This window comes from Hemiscyllium ocellatum, chromosome 5, assembly GCF_020745735.1.
Source record: "Hemiscyllium ocellatum isolate sHemOce1 chromosome 5, sHemOce1.pat.X.cur, whole genome shotgun sequence".
Taxonomy (NCBI): Eukaryota; Metazoa; Chordata; class Chondrichthyes; order Orectolobiformes; family Hemiscylliidae; genus Hemiscyllium; species Hemiscyllium ocellatum.
The window spans coordinates 93,976,609-93,995,215 of NC_083405.1; the positions used below are offsets into that span (position 1 = coordinate 93,976,609).

The following is an 18,607-nucleotide window of genomic DNA, read 5'->3' on the forward strand; positions in this document are numbered from 1 at the left end:
CCCAACTCTTTCTTTAGTTTCACAATCTTTTGAGATAAAGGAGCTCCTTTAAGGCTGGCTTCTTCTCCATTCCTAGTTATAGTTGCTCTATTGATGATGACTGTGGTAGTATCCCTACCTCTAGGCCACAAGGTCCATGTTCACATGCCTTGGAAGCATGTCACAATATGTCAGTTACCAAGGCCCCAAGCTCTGAAAATTCTTCTGTAAACTTCTGTCTTTTTGCCTTGCTTTTCTCCAAGATATATCTTTTGTGAAACTTTTGGTCATTTGATTTACTATCTCCTTACATGGCTCAGAGTCATACTTTTCTTTAGAATTGTCTTGTGAAGTGCCCTGATATCTTTCATTATGTGAAATATTAGCCACCATTGTTAAGGCTGATTTCAGTCATTTGTGGAAAAGATATACAGAGGCACAGCAGAGTCAACAACTTCCTACTCACTTTAATTTTAAACATATTTTCACATCTATGAATAGTGGATAACTTTCTAGTTAGACTTATTCAAAGTGCTGACTGAAGACTGGAATGAAAGATATCATTTCTGCAGTAGTGAACATGACTATTTTTTATAGTGCAAGGAAGGAGGTCTGCGTAACCAGTTTAAACCAAAAAAAATGTTCACTGTTTCAAAAATTATTAGATTCTAAGCATTACCTGATGGTATTTCTTCAAAATGTTATGCATTTCAGCCACATCTTCACTGGATATAGTTTTCACCACGTATCTTCTGTCATATGTGGTGTGAAAACGAGCTCCACTTCGACCTTGTGAATCATTTGAAAAGGGAGCACTGCGTGTCACTGAATTCTGAAAGGATAAGAAACAGTTGACAGATCTCAGGATTTGATAACGAATTGAATGCTGTGCGCCTTTTGGAATAATGTGCTCGTGTACTGATGAGCTTGTATCAGTGAGTTCCCAGTCAACTGAAAGTGGCCATGGCAAAGCTTTAGGTGCAAACTATTTACATCTTCGGTTAGGAATTGTTAAGGGATGGAATCTTGGAAAAAAGCCTTAAGAATGGAGAAGCGAATAGTAAAATATCACCAGTACAACTGTACCAAAGAGAGATAGCTGAGCTGCAAGTATTTATTTCTGTGCTTGATTTGATAATATAATCCAATCCTGTGAGGTACTGCTGCATTACTGATGGTACTGTTTGGAGAAAGAATTATTTTAAATCTAAGGCCCTTTGTACCTACTCTAGTGTCTCAGGTTAGTGTGAAACATCCTGTGGTATAATTTGAAGAACAGGGAGCTCATTAAGAAAATATTCATTAAGAACAGTCAATGGTGTTTGGGGCATCTTGATGTGTGAAAGATGACTGCAGTATGGATACATAACAATATTTGCTACTTGCTTTAACCTGTTACAATGCCATACGCTTCATTCATAGATTGCTTTTGCTGACTTTTTTTGTAATTAATAGTTAGTGTTTGGCTTCCCAATGCTTTTTCACGCCCCTTTCTAGCTTTACTAAGACCATTCTTCAATTCCTTCCTGGCTACCTTGTAACCCTCTTGAGCCCTATCTGATCCTTGCTTCCTTAACTTTAAGTAAGTTTCTTTTTCCTTCTTGATTAAATGTTCCATGTCGCTTGTCATCCAAGGTTCCTTCACCCTACCCTACCTTTCTTGCCTCAGCGGGAGAAACCTATCCAGCACTTGCAAGTGCTCCCTAAACAACCTCCACATTTCTGCCATGCATTTCCCTGAGAACACCTGTTACCAATTTACACTCCACAGTTCCTGCCTAATAGCATTGTAATTCCTCCTACCCCAATAAAGTACTTTCTCATACTATCTGCACCTATCCCTCTCTACAAGTATAGTAAGTGTCAAGGAGTTGTGATCACTATCACTGAAATGCTATCCTACCGAGAGATTTGACACCTGACCTGGCTCATGGCAAGCACCAAAGCCAATATGGCTTCCCCTCTAGCTGGCCTATCTACATATGGAGTCTGGACAGATCTGATAAAATCTACACCAACCAAACTATTTGCACTAAGGAGGTTCCAATCAATATTAAGGAAGTTGAAATCACCCACGACAACAACCCTGTTACTTCTGCACTTTTCCAAAATCTGCCTCCTGATCTGCTCCTCCAGGTCTCTGTTGCTATTGGGGGGTCTATAGAAAATGCCCAATAAAGTGACTGCTCCTTTCCTGTTTCTGACTTCCACCCATACTGACTCTGCAGATAAACCCTCCTCGACAATCTCCCTTTCAGCAGCTGTGATACTATCCCTGATTAGCAATGCCACTCTCTCACCTCTGTTACCTCCCTATTCCTTTTGAATGGCATGGTGGCTCGGTGGTTAGCACTGCTGCCTCACAGCGCCAGGGACCTGAGTTCAATTCCTGCCTCAAGTAACTGTCTGTGTAGAGTTTGCACATTCTCCCCAGGTCTGCGTGGGTTTCCTCTGGGTGCTCCACTTTCCTCCCACAGTCCAAAGATGTGCAGGTTAGGTGAATTGGCCATGCTAAATTGCCAATAGTGTTAGGTGCATTAGTTAGGGGTAAATATAGGGTAAGGATGTGGGTGGGTTACTCTTCGGAGGGTCGGTGTGGACTGTCGGGGCTGTTTCCATACTGTAGGGAATCTAAGCTAATCTAATCTAACCGCCAGAACATTCAACAACCATGCTTGCCCCAATGATATCCAAGCTTCTGTAATGGCTACAGCATCATAGCTCCAAGTACTGATCCATGCTTTATGTTTATCACCCTTATTCCTGACACTTCTTGCATTAAAATAGACACAATTCAACCTCTCACACTGACTGCACCTTTTCCCTATTAACTGTCTATCCTTCCTCACAACTCTCTGCATGTTGCATCTGCCTGTTCACTAGCTACCCCATCCTTTGATCCATAGTTCCACCCCCCCCGCCAAATTAGTTTAAACTCACCTGAAGAGGTCGAGCAAACCTCCTGCCCAGTTAAGAATCAACAATATTGCTGTAGGTCAGGAGTCACTTGTAGACCAGACACAGGTAAGGATGAGTTTCCTTCCCTACTGGACAGTAGTAAGCCAGATGGGTTTTCCCAATAATTGACAATGGATTCATGGTCATCACTAGATTCTTAATTCCAGATATTTTTATTGAATTCAAATCAATTTCAGTATTTTTATTGAATTCACCATCTACTGTGGTGGGATTCGAATCTGGGGCCCCAGAATGTTATCTGGGCCTCTGGATTAACAGTCAAGTGATAATGCCACTCGGCCACCGCCTCTCCTAAGACTGGTGAGGAATGGTCACCAGACGTGTGATGTTAACTTTGCTTTCTCTCCACAGTTGCTGCCAGGCCTGCTGAGCTTTTCCAGCAACTTCTGTTTTTGATTCTGATTTACGGCATCTGCAGTTCTTTCAGTTTTTAATGTCTGCAATACTTTGAACAAATAGTGATACCTATTTAGACAAGTAGAGGTTGCAAAGCATCATAATTTGGTAATACGTGCGTGGGAATTACAAAGCAAAGATGACTGATCAGGGGAACCCAAAGACACAGTGGAAGTGAAAAAAGAAAGCAATTGGTTAACATGTAAAATAGTAAAAAATCTAACATTAAATTAAATTCAGTACTGGGCCTTCCCAGGAATCAAGCTGATTATGGACTAAGATTAAGAGAATTTGTTTTCACTGAGAGGGTGGTGAACCAGTGGAATTCTGTGCTACAGAATGTTGTAAAGGTGAGATCACAGCAATTTTAAGAAAGAAATAGATTTCTAGAGGCTAAGTGCATCGTGGGGAGAAAGCAAGAGAAGAACACTGTGAAAGAAGATCAGTCACGACCATACTGGATGGCAGAGGGGATGAAGAGGCTGACTGGCCCACTATTGCTCTTATTTTCCACGTTTCTTAGGGTGAATTTATTCTCACTGGGACCAAGAGAAATAAAAGCTATTAGCAGTGAAAAGTAAGATTTAAGGGAACCTGACAAGGTTAATACTGAAAAGTCTTTTCCCTTGTGGGGAAAATCTAGAAGCAGATCCATGTTTCAGCATAAGCTGTGTCGCATTTAATTAATTTGCTCAGAAGCTTGTTAATCTTTGGAATCTTCTATTAAGGGGAATTGTAGAGGCAGACTCTTAGAACTTATTCAACCTTTTTCATCTGCAAGGCAGTCACTGGTTCTGGAAGTGGAGGCCTTGATCAGATCAGTGATAAGCTTGACAAATATTAAAGCAGTCTTGAAGGGACAAATGGCCCTTATTCCTAGTTCTTATGTTCTCTGTTATGCAGTTGGTAACAATTTTGCAAAGTAAGCATTAGAAAAAATGCCCATTTGTCCTTGATGACAGTACCCGATGTCTCCGTTCGGAGTTTGTGAACACGTATTCAAGTCAAACGGCTTCCAAACCAGTCACACAAAGGAAGTCAATTTGCTCAATCTTAATTTGGTCATCCTGAGACATGAAAAGTCACCTTAAAAATATTTCTCAAAATATTTCCAGGATTTTTTTGTTCCTCTATTTGGAAGCTTATCACACATTGCTTACTGTATTGGTGAGGAATTTACATCTAGCAATACGGAGGGAATGTAAACATAAGATATTGAACCAAAGCTGCAGGATAAAAATTGTTAGGGAACTATTCTGGCTAACATTTCCATCAGAGGACATATACAAACATGCAATTAATTTCATTGCTGTTTGCTGTAATTCTCTGCATACAAAAGGATTGCTTTCTGTGTCTAGATAGTTTAGCAAACTATTTCCAAAAATAATTGGATGGGAAATACAATGTCCTGGCTCATATGATAAGGATTGTTTAAATATCAGTTCTTTCTCTTCCTTCCTTCTAGTCAGCTTTGTGGAAAATCAAATAAGGAAAATGTAGCTTTGTTTAATCAACCGATTCCCACAAAGAGGTAGGCTTGGTAGGAACATACTGCTTTAATTCTGATTTGGAGAAGATGGTGTTGGAGTGGGATGTACAAAGTTAAAAATCACACAACACCAGGTTATAGCCCAACAGGTTTAATTGGAAGCACACTAGCTTTCGGAGCAACACTCCTTCATCAGGTGGTAGTGGAGGGCTTAATCCTAACACACAGAATTTATAGCAAAAATTTACAGTGCGATGTAACTGAAATTATACATTGGAAAATTGATTGTCTGTTAAGCCTTTCATCTGTTAGTATAGCATTCTCTTATTTTAAACTGCAAAATGTACACCACATTTCTTACAATATTAAGTTTTTAAGAATTAGTCAAGATAAAAGGTTGTGAATAGTAATGCAATATTTTCAATATGTTAATTAGATTCTCCAGCGCATCATATTCACATTTGGAATACATCCAGTGGTAAAGATTTCCATTTATAATGATACTATGGAAGTAAAGAGGTTGTTTTTATATCCTCATGCATTTACACAAAAATATTAAAGATCGTCAAGTAAGGGCCATAGCTTTTCAAGGCCTATTCACAAAACAACCATGACCTTGAAATGGTGGCGCAGGGTCAAGGAACTTACAGGGTTATTATTGCTCCTGAATAGTTTATTCAATTAGAAAGGATAACCTAAAACGATTCTGGAGGTACAGTAACACAATTTAAGTGACAGTAATGGGATGTGAAAAAAGGTTGGCTTTGTGGAAGAATACAGAAGCATTCTCCTGATGAAAAGAAAACATAAAAAAATCTGAACAAGGACCATTTTGATGTATATGCCGGGAAGTGACGGTGTGAAACAGCACAGAGGTGGTAGAAGGTTCTAGTGAAAATTGATGGACTGAGGTTTAAAGAAGTAAATTGATTATATATTACATAGTTGAGATCAACTAACATTGGCATACTTTGCACTTAGTTTCCAGTTTCTAAGACAAAATTCACAAAAGCAAACTAGGTACTAAGACCAGGAGCCCTAGTAAAGGCACCAAGATTGCTATCCACAAAACAGAAGACACAAATAGTCGGTGGCACCAAGCTTACTCATACAAAACTGTGGACAAGCCTTAATTTCATTATGTGGTACCCAGAGGTATAAGGAAAACAAGAAGCATGAAACACACCTGGAGAACATAAGAGGAAAATTTGAGGATTTCTGACTTTAAGCAATGTAAAGAGAATTGAAAGAAAAGGGGTGCAATGCAGAGAGACAGAAAAGTTTGCCATGGGCCAAAAAGTGGAGTGCTGAAGAAGCACAGCCGGTCAGGCAGCATCAGAGAAGCAGGAGAGTCGACGTTTCAAACATATGCAAGAGCTTATGGGGCGGGGGCACTAGGTGAGATGAATGGGAGGAGGATGGGGCTGGGGGGATGGCGATGGTTGCTAGGAATATGATAGGTGGATGAAGGTGGGGGGGTGATGCTGATAGGTCAGAGTTGAGGGTGGAACAGATAAGTGAGAAGGAAGATAGACAGGTAGGACGGTTCAAGAGGGCGGTGCAGAGTTTGGGTGGGGGGGGGAGGAAGGGGGAAGAAAGTTGGATCTTGGATAAGGTGGGAGAGGGGAGGGGAGATGAGAAAACTGTTGAAATCCACATCGATTCTGGGTGGTTGGAAGGTCCCAGTGCAGAAGATGAGGTGTTCTTCCTCTAGTTGTCAGGTGGCTAGGATGTGGCAGTGGAAGAGGCCCAGGACTTGCATGTCCCTGGTGGAGTGTTAGGCGGAGTTTAAGTGATCAGCCGCAGGGTGGAGGGGTTGTTTGTGGACGTGTGCCAGAGATGTTCTTTGGGATGTTTTGCAAGTTGACGTCCTGTCTCCCCAATATAAAGGAGACCAGATCGGGGAGCAACTTTGCCATGTCCAGTACTGAGATGTCACACGATGAACTTTTAGCCAATGCTTTTAAAGTTTGGACACAAACAGTTAAAATAGCTGAGTAAAGTCACATGATTTCAGGCATTTGGTTTAGACAGAATTGATTATACTTAGTAATGACACAAGTGAGGGTACCTCATAACTATTTGTTGAATTCACACATCAGTGTTAAAGCATGGGTCAACACAAAATTTATGGAGTTTACATACTTTGTGTTTCCATTTTTCAGACAGAAAGGAACATTGGAACTCAATAGCCACCATCAACTTTCCATCATATGATAGCTTCCACACATCCAAATTAAACTGGGTGGGTCTCAGAAACTTTGATTCCACATCTGGTGGGCTACTAAGAACCAGTGTTCTAAATACATGGTGATGACATGCAAATGCTCCAAAATGAAGGGAAAATTCACCCACAGGAGCAAACGATCAGAGAAAAGTCACACCCTGCAAACAGAATAGAAGGGTGAGGATCTGCTCTTCTAATCATTGAGAGGCTGATCCTCTTTCATGCGTACTTGTATATATAATTTCCCATTTGTTGTTAACTTATGTCCATGCCCTTTAATTTAAAAAACTGTGATATTTAGGAAACTAATCTTTTCCTTGTTTGTTGTTGCTTCGCATTTAATGGAGAGTTTATTGAGAATATTGATGAATTTTTCCTATTCTACTTCTGTGTGTCCAAATAACCTCTTTGTCAGTACAAAACCAGAAGGTAATGCTACAATTCAACTGCATGATCTAATATATATTAGAATGAGAATGAAAAAGTTCATTGCCACTGTAACCCAAAAAGTAGTTCCCAGAAATTAAAATGCAGTCCTCAGAAAAAAAACAAGTGTCCTGATATGAACACAGCAGCATATTTGAAGAAGTCCTCAATTTTCTTTTAAAGAAAGCCGCATGGTGAGACAGCTTTTTTTTCCCCTGCATGTATAAAAGATGAGCTAAAATCTCTTTGGAGGCAGATCTGGCAGAACCATCAGTCATCAATCTGTGAACCAGACTCTCAATTTAGCTGCAAGTCAAAAGACGACAAAGCTTTTTCACCTATGCCCAGTTACAAAGTACAGCAAAGACTCAATCACCTTAGGCTCTTGTAGTGCAGGGTCAGTGTCAGTTCCTCTAGACTAGGAGGCCCAGATTCAAGTTTCTCCTGCTTCAGAGGTGGGTAATAATATACCTGAACAAGTTGATTAAAAAAAAATCTCCTACATATTTGACAAAAAGAAACCTTACAGCCTGGTGTGAACTCTTCATTTCACACTATTCTCACTTCAAATTTAAGTAATGAATCCATTAAAAGAAATTCAGGGTTGTCACAAGAGATACTGGGGATCATAAATCAGAAACTGAATTAACTGTACTCTGTTGATGTGCAGTCTCTTTATCTATAACCTATCTTTATGGGTACAGGTATGAGCTCATGCATGAAATGTGAAGTTATGAAAATTGTGGTAATCTTGACAGGGTAAGTAACTTTGTTTAGTCAGGAGAATTAGAATCCCTACAGTGAGGAAACAGATCCTTCGGCCCAAAAAGTCCACACCGATCCTCAGAAGAGTCACCCACCCAGACCCGTTCCCCTACCCTATTTTACCTCTGATGTACCTTCCCTACACATCCCTGAACACTCTGGGCAACTTAGCATGGCCAATTCACCTAACCTGCACGTCTTTGGATTGTGGGAGGAAACTGGAGCACCCAGAGAAAACCCATATAGACACAGGGAGAATGTGCAAACTCCACACCGACAGTCGTCCGAGGTTGGAATCAAACCCGGGTCCCTGGCGCTGTGAGGCAGGAGTGCTAACCACTGAGTCATCGTGCCGCCCCTTGAGTTATAAACTCATGATACCCATGAAATTCTAACAGGACTAGACAAAGTAAACACAGGAAGAATGTTCCTAATGACTGGGGATCCAGAAACAGGGGCCGCAATCTAAGGTGCATGTCATATATTATTAGGATGAGGAGAAACATCCTCACCCATACAGTGGAGAGCCTGTGGAATTCTCTGCCATAGAAAATGGTTGAGGCCAAAATATTGAATGCTTTTAAGAAGGATATAGAAATGGATCAAAGGGTATGGGGTAAAAACAGAAACAGGATACTGAGTCAGATGATCAGCCATTATATCAATGAATAGCAGAGTAGGCTCAAAGGGCCAATTGGCTTGTTCCTGTTCCTATTGTTTATGCTCTAAAGTTTGCAGCTGAATTGGGACACCGCATACAATGGTAAGAAAATACATACTTTTCCATTCAAAATAGACTGATAACAGGTAATAAGAGAGCAAATGCATTGTGCCGGTATCAACGGTTTCATGTAAACCATCCATGAATTGGGTAGACTTCACCCTAATATAGACACAAAATAATTTTTTTTTACGTCTTCCCCTCAAGAGGGACATACATGCTTTGGATATAATTCATTGTTACAGAGGAGATTTTGTAGTTCTATTTAAGGTCAAGACAACAAAACAAGAATGTCAACAGATGGAGGAAGATTAACGCTATAGTTATCAACAGCAAGAGGTAGCAGCTGTCCACAACATTAACAAACACAGTACACAAGATTACAACCATAAAGCAGGCTGCTCTCAATATTTTAGGCTTAATTTGTAAGGTGACAAAATCCTAACTTAGCTTCCCCAAGTACCTAATGTCTCTTCCTTATGAAGCAACAAATTATTTTTTCATTAATTATTCACAGGTTGTGGCTAGGCCAGCCTCTTTCCTTATTGGATTTGACAAAGTGGTGGCGAGCTGCCTTTTGAATTGCTGCAGTCCACGCAGTTCAGCAGGTTCACCATTAGCAGTGTTAGGGAGGCAGATCTTTGATTTTGACACAGTGACTGAAGGAAAGCCAACATAATTCAGAGTCAAGATGGTATGCTGTGTGGAGGGGAAGGTGCAGGTGGTGCTGTTGCCGAGTATTGACTGACCTTGTCCTTCTACTTGGTAGAAGTTGCTAACAGGTTTATTTCACGAGGGATGGCAATTTGGTGTTGACTATTGATTATGGTCTTTCAGTTCCTTACTATCCTGTATATTTTGAGATTTAATTTCAGATTTCTAGTACTAATCTGGGTCCTGTAAAAATCTACAACCAAACCATACTGGGGACAGTATCCTATTGAGCCCCATAACAAGAGGTATAGAGCAAGTTTTAAATTAAATAACGTGGACAAGGAATCAAATTTGGAAAGGTGTGGTAATTCATGGAGTAGAGATAAGGCAGGGAACGATAATAAAATAGGAAATAATAAACAGATGATGACAGGAAATGATAGAAAATTAAATCTAAGAGTAGATCATCAGATAAGGCTAGTGATTGCAAAAACTTTGGAAACAATACAATTAGAGAAATGGCTGCAGGATAAGGTAGATTGGGAACTGAATATTGAAGAGTATTTGATATTTAGGATGGACAGGAAGTTACACAACATAGGAGGTGGCTCTGTTAATTCATGATGATATGAGCACTGTAAAAAAGGTACAACCTGAGTTTAGGAAAACAAATGTAGAAAGCATTTAGGTGAAGATGAGAAATGATGTGGGAGTGATGTACATGTCCCCTAAAAACAACCACACAGTAGGACTGAGATTAATGGAAGAAATTAAAGCAATGATCATCAGAGATTCTAATCCAGACTAGAAAATCAGATGGAGCAAGGAAACCTCAATGAGAAGTTCATAGAATCCTTTTGGAATAGGTCTTTGAACAGCACAGTCTGGAGTCAACCAGACAGTCAGTTTTACTAGAATTGTGAGATATGATTAATGAATAACTTCAAAATGAACATGCCCCTAGGCAGGAGGAGTTTCCTGATGAAGGGCTTGTGCCCGAAACGTCAAATTTCCTGTTCCTTGGATGCTGCCTGACCTGCTGTGCTTTAACCAGCAACACATTTTCAGCTCTGATCTCCAGCATCTGCAGACCTCACTTCTTACCCTAGGTAGGAGGGATCAAAATACGATTGAATTTTATGTTCAGTTTGAGGAAGAGAAGAATTTTAAACTGAAATAAGGGCATTTATGAGGGCAGGAAAGCAGAGCTGGCTAAAGTGAATTGGAAAACTAGGTTAAGGGACAAACCAACAGAGATGCAGCAGCAGACGTATCAGAGGATACTTCCAGGTGGGATGCTCTTCAGACATTTGGTGTGGACATGATGGGCCTGTTTCTACAGTTCAAAGAGTATTGTGGAAATAAAAGCTAACTGTGAAGGAGGTAACATATTTTAATGGATAGAAGATTGGCTAGCTTTTGTATACAAAATGGCAGGTAATTAGGAACGCTGATAGAAAGCTAGCAGTTTTGGTGAAGGGAAAGAATGAGAGCAGCAGGGATAAAAGCAGTGCAGAAGCAGTGAGAACACAGTCAGGGGAGCAGAGAAAAAGAGCAACACACAGTCAGTGATTAGTGGAAAGCGTGTAACAAACAGTGGGGATAAAAGCATACAGGGTCAGTAAGAACACACGGTGAGAATGTAGCTGATCCACTCACTGAACCCCTCTATTCCATTGGATGAGTGAATGTCTCATGACTTTTTGACTCACTCTCATGCAGAAGCAATAAACTACAGCCATTTGTGTTTTTGCCCCACCTTAGAGACAAAGGATAAGGCCAAGGTGGAATTCTATTGCAGCTCTGATTGGATCATTCTTCTGTCCTCTTGGTAACACAAATCTCTGGAAAGGCATAACGTGAAACAAAGAATACTGGAAATCTGAAACAAAATATAGAAACCACTGGGAAAACTCAACAATGCTGGCAACATCCGTGGACAGAAAGCGGAGTTAACATTTTGAGTCCGGTGACATTTCTCCTAACTTCTGTTTTGTTAATTCTCCATTCTCTCCACAGACACTGCAGACCTGCTAACGTTCTCCAGCAAATTCGGTTTTTGTCTCTGGAAAGGCATAATTGGTAAGGAAAGCATAGAGGAGGCAAACACCAGCAAAAGAACTCCTGATGACCTGTCTAGAGCAGATATATAGAAAACCTCATAACATCTTTCTCCAGACATTGGCACCCACCTGACTTCATCATTGCTTCAGCATAGGGCAGTAAGGATGTATGGATGTTGACATCACCAATGCCATGACAGGACTGATCATCACCTACATCTGATTTGTCATTTCCACCAGGTTGCCCTAAAAACTGCAGCAAATATGCTACAGCAGGAAATTCAATGTTGATAGGCTGAAGGACTCCATAAAGAAATACCTACTCAGTCAATGCATTATCGTCAACCTGGTGATGATCAATGAATAGTAACTACAGAATGGTGATAGTTTTAAGGGCAGAACAGGTGCTATCATAAACATCCAAGAGCTACCTAACTGCAAGTTCAAGGTGTTCCTGAGCTGGAAGCACCAAAATTTGAAGGAAAGAAAACCGAACTAAAAGACAAATGAAGGCTGAGGTTTAATAAAATACCTCTGACCTAAGAAATAGGTGTTGTGTATAAATAGTGCAGGAAGCCCAGCAACTCACTGACAGCCACGATATGAATGGATTCTTCCACGCAGCCAAGATCAGCTGCAGCCCAAGCACTGACCCACAGAGATAAAAATGGAGTGGCAATTACCAAAGATAGAGGTGATCAGCAGTAGTTGGAAGAAACACTTCAAGGATCTCCCCAATTAAATGCAGTCCTGGATCTGGATGCCCGCTACCATATTCCATATCATGCTACCCATAATCATCTCACCAACCCTGAGGAATTTAGCAGGCCATCAGACAGTTGAGAATCCACACTGTCACCAATGCAAATAGAATACCTGCCAAAATTCTGAAATATGAATATATAACCTCATCTCTTTCAATGGTGAGAGGTGAGAGGGAAAAGATTTAAAAGGGACCAGAGGTTAGTTTGTATGTGGAATGAACTGCCAGAGGAAGTTACATTCCACATGCAAAACGTACAGTTATAATATTTAAAAGACATTTGGACAGGAACACAAATAGGAAAGGTTTAGGGGGATATGTGCCAAACGCAGGCAAATGGGACTAGTTTAATTTGGGAAACTTGGTCAGCATGGACTAGTTGGACCTTAGAAGGTCCGTTTCCATACTGTATAATTCCATGTAGAAGGAGAACCCCATGTCAGTGGATCTCCCAGATGATATAAATGTGACCACTGTCAAGAAAGGAACTAAGACTGACTACAGAAGTGACACTCCTACAGTCCTTGCTAGGGAAGGTTATTAACGGCATTAGTAAAACTTCAAGTGGAGTATTGTATACAGTATTGATCTCTTTGTATTAGAGGCAATTCAGAGAAAGTTTACTGGATTGATAATTGGAATGGCAGGTTGTCTTATGAAGCAAGATTGGACAGGCTAGGACTTTAGAATGGTCAGAGATGATTTGCTTGAAACATAAAAGATCTCGAGAGATATAGACAGTGCAGATGTAGAGAGGATGTTTCCTCTTGTGGGAGACTTTAAAACTAAGTACTCCTATGTAAAAATAAGGGTCGCCCATTTAGGACAGATAAAGATAATATGTTTTCCCCCACAGAGGATTGGGTCTTTAGAAGGTTGTTTCAAAAGGCTAAAGAAACAGAATAATCTGAATATTTTTAAGGCAGAGGTAGATAAGCAAGGAGTAGAGGGTTAATGAGGGTAAGTGAGAACGTAATCAGAATAGCCATCGAATTATGCAATGGATTAGAGGGGCCAGGTAGACTATTCTTGTTCCTAATTTGTACTTTATTTTAATCTCCATGTATTTATTATTTCCACAATCTCAGTGGTGCATTTTTCTGTCTGTCTGTCATTGTCTACTCTCAAAATTACCCATCCCTTCCCTCAAAGCATTCCAAAAAGGCCGTGTTGTTTTCACTGCAAGCTGTAGCTACACTATGGTGCAGCCAGTGAAAAGTTTAATTTTTGCTGGTGCAGATTAGCAATCCGCAAGAGCAAAATAAATTTATGACAAAAATTCACTTTTTTCTTGGAAGAAAATCAATGTCTTATTTTCTTAAAACTAGCCATCATGAGTCACACCAGCTGTTTCTCGTTATAAATGATTTATTCCTAAAAGACCTTTAAAAATCCTATTCCTGGCAAAATGAGGATTCCAACTACTTCCACCAACATTCCTACGTAAGCAGAAAGTTAAGTTTTTTTTAAAAAAAGAGCTATTCAATGAGAAAGTTACAGTTAATCCTTTCATTAAGTTTTTTATTTTAATCTTTAAAAGCCCCATTAGCTTTTACATTGCTTAATATCTACCTTACAGGAGGAAAGGAAATAAACTCTTTATAAGTAAGCACATTTAGCTGCTACATAGTTTCCCTTTTACATGACCTATCATTCTCATTTTAGTACTAACTGTGGTCCAATACGCTCCAAACTATTCTCCAACTAGCTCTTTTGCAAGATCCTGGAAAACAATGGGGTACCTTGGGAACCTCCGATGAATCCAGGTGGTATCTTCAGTCTTCTCCTGACTAGGAAAAGAGCATTCAAGTAGAAGCAAGGGTTCAAGTCTCACCACAGCAGTTGATGGAATTTAAATTCAATGAATAAATCTGGAATATAAAATCTGGCTTGTCTCAGTATTGGTTGCCCTAACAATTCTCATCAATTTTTGCAAAAACCTGTGTCACTCAATAAGAACAAAGATTGGTACAGCACAGGAACAGACCCTTCAGCCCACCATTATATAATGCCATTTTAAAGTGCAAATCCTTTGCCTCTACGTGGTCCATATCCCTCTATTCCCTGCCTTCATTTATCTGTCAAGATGCCTCTTAAACATTGCTACTGTGTCTGCCTCCATAAACTCCCCAAGCATATTCCAAGCACTCACCGTCTCCTGTGCAAAAGGCTTGCCTCTCACATTTCCTTTAAACTTATCCCCATTACCTTAAACAGACATCCCCTCGTAATTGAGATTTCTACCTGGGAATAAAACTCCAACTATCAATTCTATCCATGCCTTTCAGTTTTGTAAACTTTTATTCTTCAATTTCAGATGAAAAATTTAAGGAAGGAAATCTGCCAGTATTACCTCAGTTAGGCCTTGTTATCACAGAGTCTGCCATTACACATTACCTATCGTTAGCTACTAATAGTCTCCGTTAACAGCTATTCACTCTACCATCCAGATCATTATCCACTTCTTTGTCTATCCAACAGTTCTTCTCTCCCTTTGGGCTCTATCCCTACCTATCATTTGCTCCTTAGTCCCTCCTCCCACCCTATCTTCTCATATAAACTGACATTTTTCAGGCTACTATCAGTTCTGAGGAAGGATCATCAGACCCAAAACATAGGCCATTATACAAGATGCAGGGGAATGGGATTGTGGGAGATATAGCAGTTTGGATCAGTAATTGGCTTGCTGCAAGAAAACAGAGGGTTGTAGTTGATGGAACATGTTCATCTTGGTGTCCAGTTACTAGCGGCGTACTGCAAGGGTCGGTGTTGGGTCCATTGCTGTTTGTCATTTTTATAAATGACCTGAATGACGGCTTAGAAGGGTGGGTTAGTAAATTTGCGGACGACACTAAGGTCAGTGGAGTTGTGGATAGTGACGAAGGATGTAGTAGGTTGCAGCGAGACATAGATAGGATGCAGAGTTGGGCTGAGAGGTGGCAAATGGAGTTTAAGGTGATACACTTTGGACGGAGTAATCGGAATGCAAAGTACTGGGCTAATGGTAGGATTCTTGGGAGTACAGATGAGCAGAGATATCTCAGTGTCCATGTATACATATCCCTGAAAGTTGCCACCCAGATTGACAGGATTGCTAAGAAGGCATACAGTATTTTACCCTTTATTAACAGAGGGATTGAGTTCCGGAACCAGGAGATTATGCTGCAGCTGTACAAAGCTCTGGTATGGCCACACTTGGAGTATCGTGTACAGTTCTGGTCACCGTATTATGAGAAGGATGTGGGAGCTTTGGAAAGGGTGCAGAGGGGATTTACTAGGATGTTGTCTGGTATAGAAGGAATGTCTTACGAGGAAAGGCTGAAGGGCCTTGAGGCTGTTCTTGTTAGAAAGAAGAAGGTTGAGAGATGACTTAATAGAGACATACGAGATAATCAGAGGGTCAGATAGGGTGGATAGGGAGAGCCTTTTTCCAAGTATGGGGACGGCAAACACGAGGGGACACAACTTTAAAGTGAGGGGAGATAGTTATAAGACAGATATTAGAGGTAGTTTCTTTACTCAGAGTAGTAAGGGTATGGAATGCTTTGCCTGCAACAGTAGTGGATTCGCCAAGTTTAAGTGCATTTAAGTCGTAATTGGACAGGCATATGGACGTACACGGAATAGTGAAGGTGGGATGGGTTTCAGATTAGTATGACAGGGTGGCACAACATCAAGGGCCGATGTATTGCACTGTAATGTTCTATATTAACTCTGATTTCTCTTTACAGATGCTGCCAGATTTACTGAGATTTTCCAGTAACTTCTGTTTTTGTTTCCAATAACTCTCATCATCTAGGGTTCCTAAATCTTCCAATCCTTACCTTTCATTCTCACAGGAACATGCTGGTACTGAACTCTGATCAACTGGCCTTTAAAAGTCACTTACATGTCAGATGTGGATTTTCCCTCAAACAGCCACCCTCAATCTAATTCCTGCTTAATACTATTGTAATTAGCACACATTTGGCACTTTCATGCAAGGACCAGTTTTATCCTTATCCATAAGTATTTTAAAACTTATGGAATTATGATCATTGTTCCCAAAACACTCCCTTACTGAAACTTCAATCACCTGGCCAGGTTTATTGCCCAGTAAAAGATCTAGTATGCTCCCTTCACTAGTTGTACCATCTACATTTTGTTTCAAGAAAGCCTTCTGAATGCACCTAACAAATTCTGCCTCATCAAAGCCTTTGACACTAAGGCTGCCCCATTTAATTTTGGGGAAGTTAAAATTATGCACTATGATAATTACAAAGTTGTTGCTTTTACATCTTTCGGTGATCTGCCTGCATATCTGTTCCTCTATCCCCCACTGGCTATTGGGAAGCCTATTATACAACCCCAAAGTGATTGCACTCTTTCTGTACCTGAGTTCTACCCATATGGTCTTGCTTGGTGAGGTATTCTCTCTTAGTGCAGTGGTGACATTCTCCTTAAACAGTAATCCAACTCCCTATTCCCTTTTACATCCTTCTCTATCCGGCTGGAAACATCTCACACCTGGAATGTTGAGCTGCCAGTCCTGCTCCCTTCTCAACTGAGTTGAGAACTGTAATGGCTACAACATCGTAGTTCCGTGTACTAATCCAGACTCTAAGCTCATCTGCCATACCCATTATACTCTTTGCATAAAAATAAATATACTACAGACTGTCAATCTTGCCATGTTCATTACTGGCCCTGCCTGTTCTTCCTATTAGACTTACCTGACATAATCTCTCCCATCTCCTCAATCATCCACATGCTGAACTACAAACATACAAACTAGCAAAACCTGGCACTAACAAACCACCTTGCAAGGATATTGGTGACCCTCCAATTTAATTGCAATCTGTCTTTCTTGTGCAGGTCCCTTCTGCTCTGGAAGAGATTCCAATGATCCAACTATCTGAAGTCTTCAGTCCTTCACTAGTTCCTTAGCCATGCATTCAACTGTAATACCTTCCTATTTCTGGCTCACTACCATGTAGCCCAGCGAGTAATCGAGAGATTACAATCCTTGACGCATTGCTCTTCAACTTTCTATCTAACTCCCTAAGTTCCCTTTGGAGGACCTCATCTCTCTTCCTGCCTACACTGTTAGGATCAATATGGATTCATGACCTCTGGCTGCTTTCACTTTCAAAATGTTCTGTGCCTGCTCAGAGTCATCCTTGATCTTGACACCAGCAAAGTAACACACCATACTGGAGTCTCACAGCTATCTGTGCTCCTGACTCGAGAGTTCCTTTTCATTTGCCTACAGTTTGACACTCTCTACTATACAACAGCAGCAATTGTGCTGCTGCTGATGCTTTTCTCGGAGACGCCAAACTCCACAACAGTATCCAAAGTGGTTCTACTCTTATCAGAGAAGGATTGCTACAGGGGACCCAGGCCTTGGCTGCCTGCCCCTCCTGGCAGTCACCCAAACAAACTAAACTCTACTTCTGAATTTTGGCGCTTTTGGTACTGAACTGAAAAACTTGCTTCTGAACTCAATCCTCAATTCTCTGGAACTAAACTGAAGGCAAAATTAAATGGCTTTACTTTGCCTGTCATGAACACAAAGGTATCAACATTTTTTCATTGAAATCATAAGGGTCTGCATCACATGATTTGTGAATAATGTTGGATTTGTGTCACTGTTCCATTATATTTTGCTGACCTTTTCTTTTACAAAAAGCTCATGTCAAAATCAAAATCCACCTGTCTCTCTTTTTAAAAAACAATCCATGTTCCAAAATAATTACATATATAATAGATCTTTCATCAAATTTCTCAAAGACAAGAAACTGTCTTACATTAAATGAGGAATGTACAGCATATTCATACTCCTTGGGTGGCACGGTGGCTCAGTGGTTAACACTGTTGCCTCACAGCACCAGGAATCTGGGTTCAATTTCAGCCTCGGGTGACTGTCTGTGTGGAGTTTGTACATTCTCCGTGTCTACGTGTGTTTTTTTCCCAAGTGCTCCAGTTTCCTCCCACAGTCCAAAGATGTGCAGATTAGGTGAATTGGTTTGCTAAATTGCCCATGGTATTCAGGGATGTTCAGGCTAGGTGCATTAGTCAGGGGTAAACGTAGAGTGGTAGGGGAGTGTGTCCGGGTGGGATACTCTTCGGAGAGTCGGTGTGAATTGTTGGGCCTAATGGCCTG

At 40.6% G+C, this 18,607-nt stretch overlaps 1 protein-coding gene across 1 annotated transcript in view; it reads right to left on the bottom strand.

Annotated features, from left to right (window-relative positions):
• pip4k2aa (phosphatidylinositol-5-phosphate 4-kinase, type II, alpha a) overlaps positions 1–18,607 on the bottom strand; it is a 241,269-nt gene that overhangs the window by 56,354 nt on the left and 166,308 nt on the right. The window contains exon 4 of the mRNA XM_060825576.1: positions 659–811. Within this exon, the coding sequence (XP_060681559.1) occupies positions 659–811 (153 nt within the window). The remainder of the gene's footprint in view (positions 1–658; positions 812–18,607) is intronic.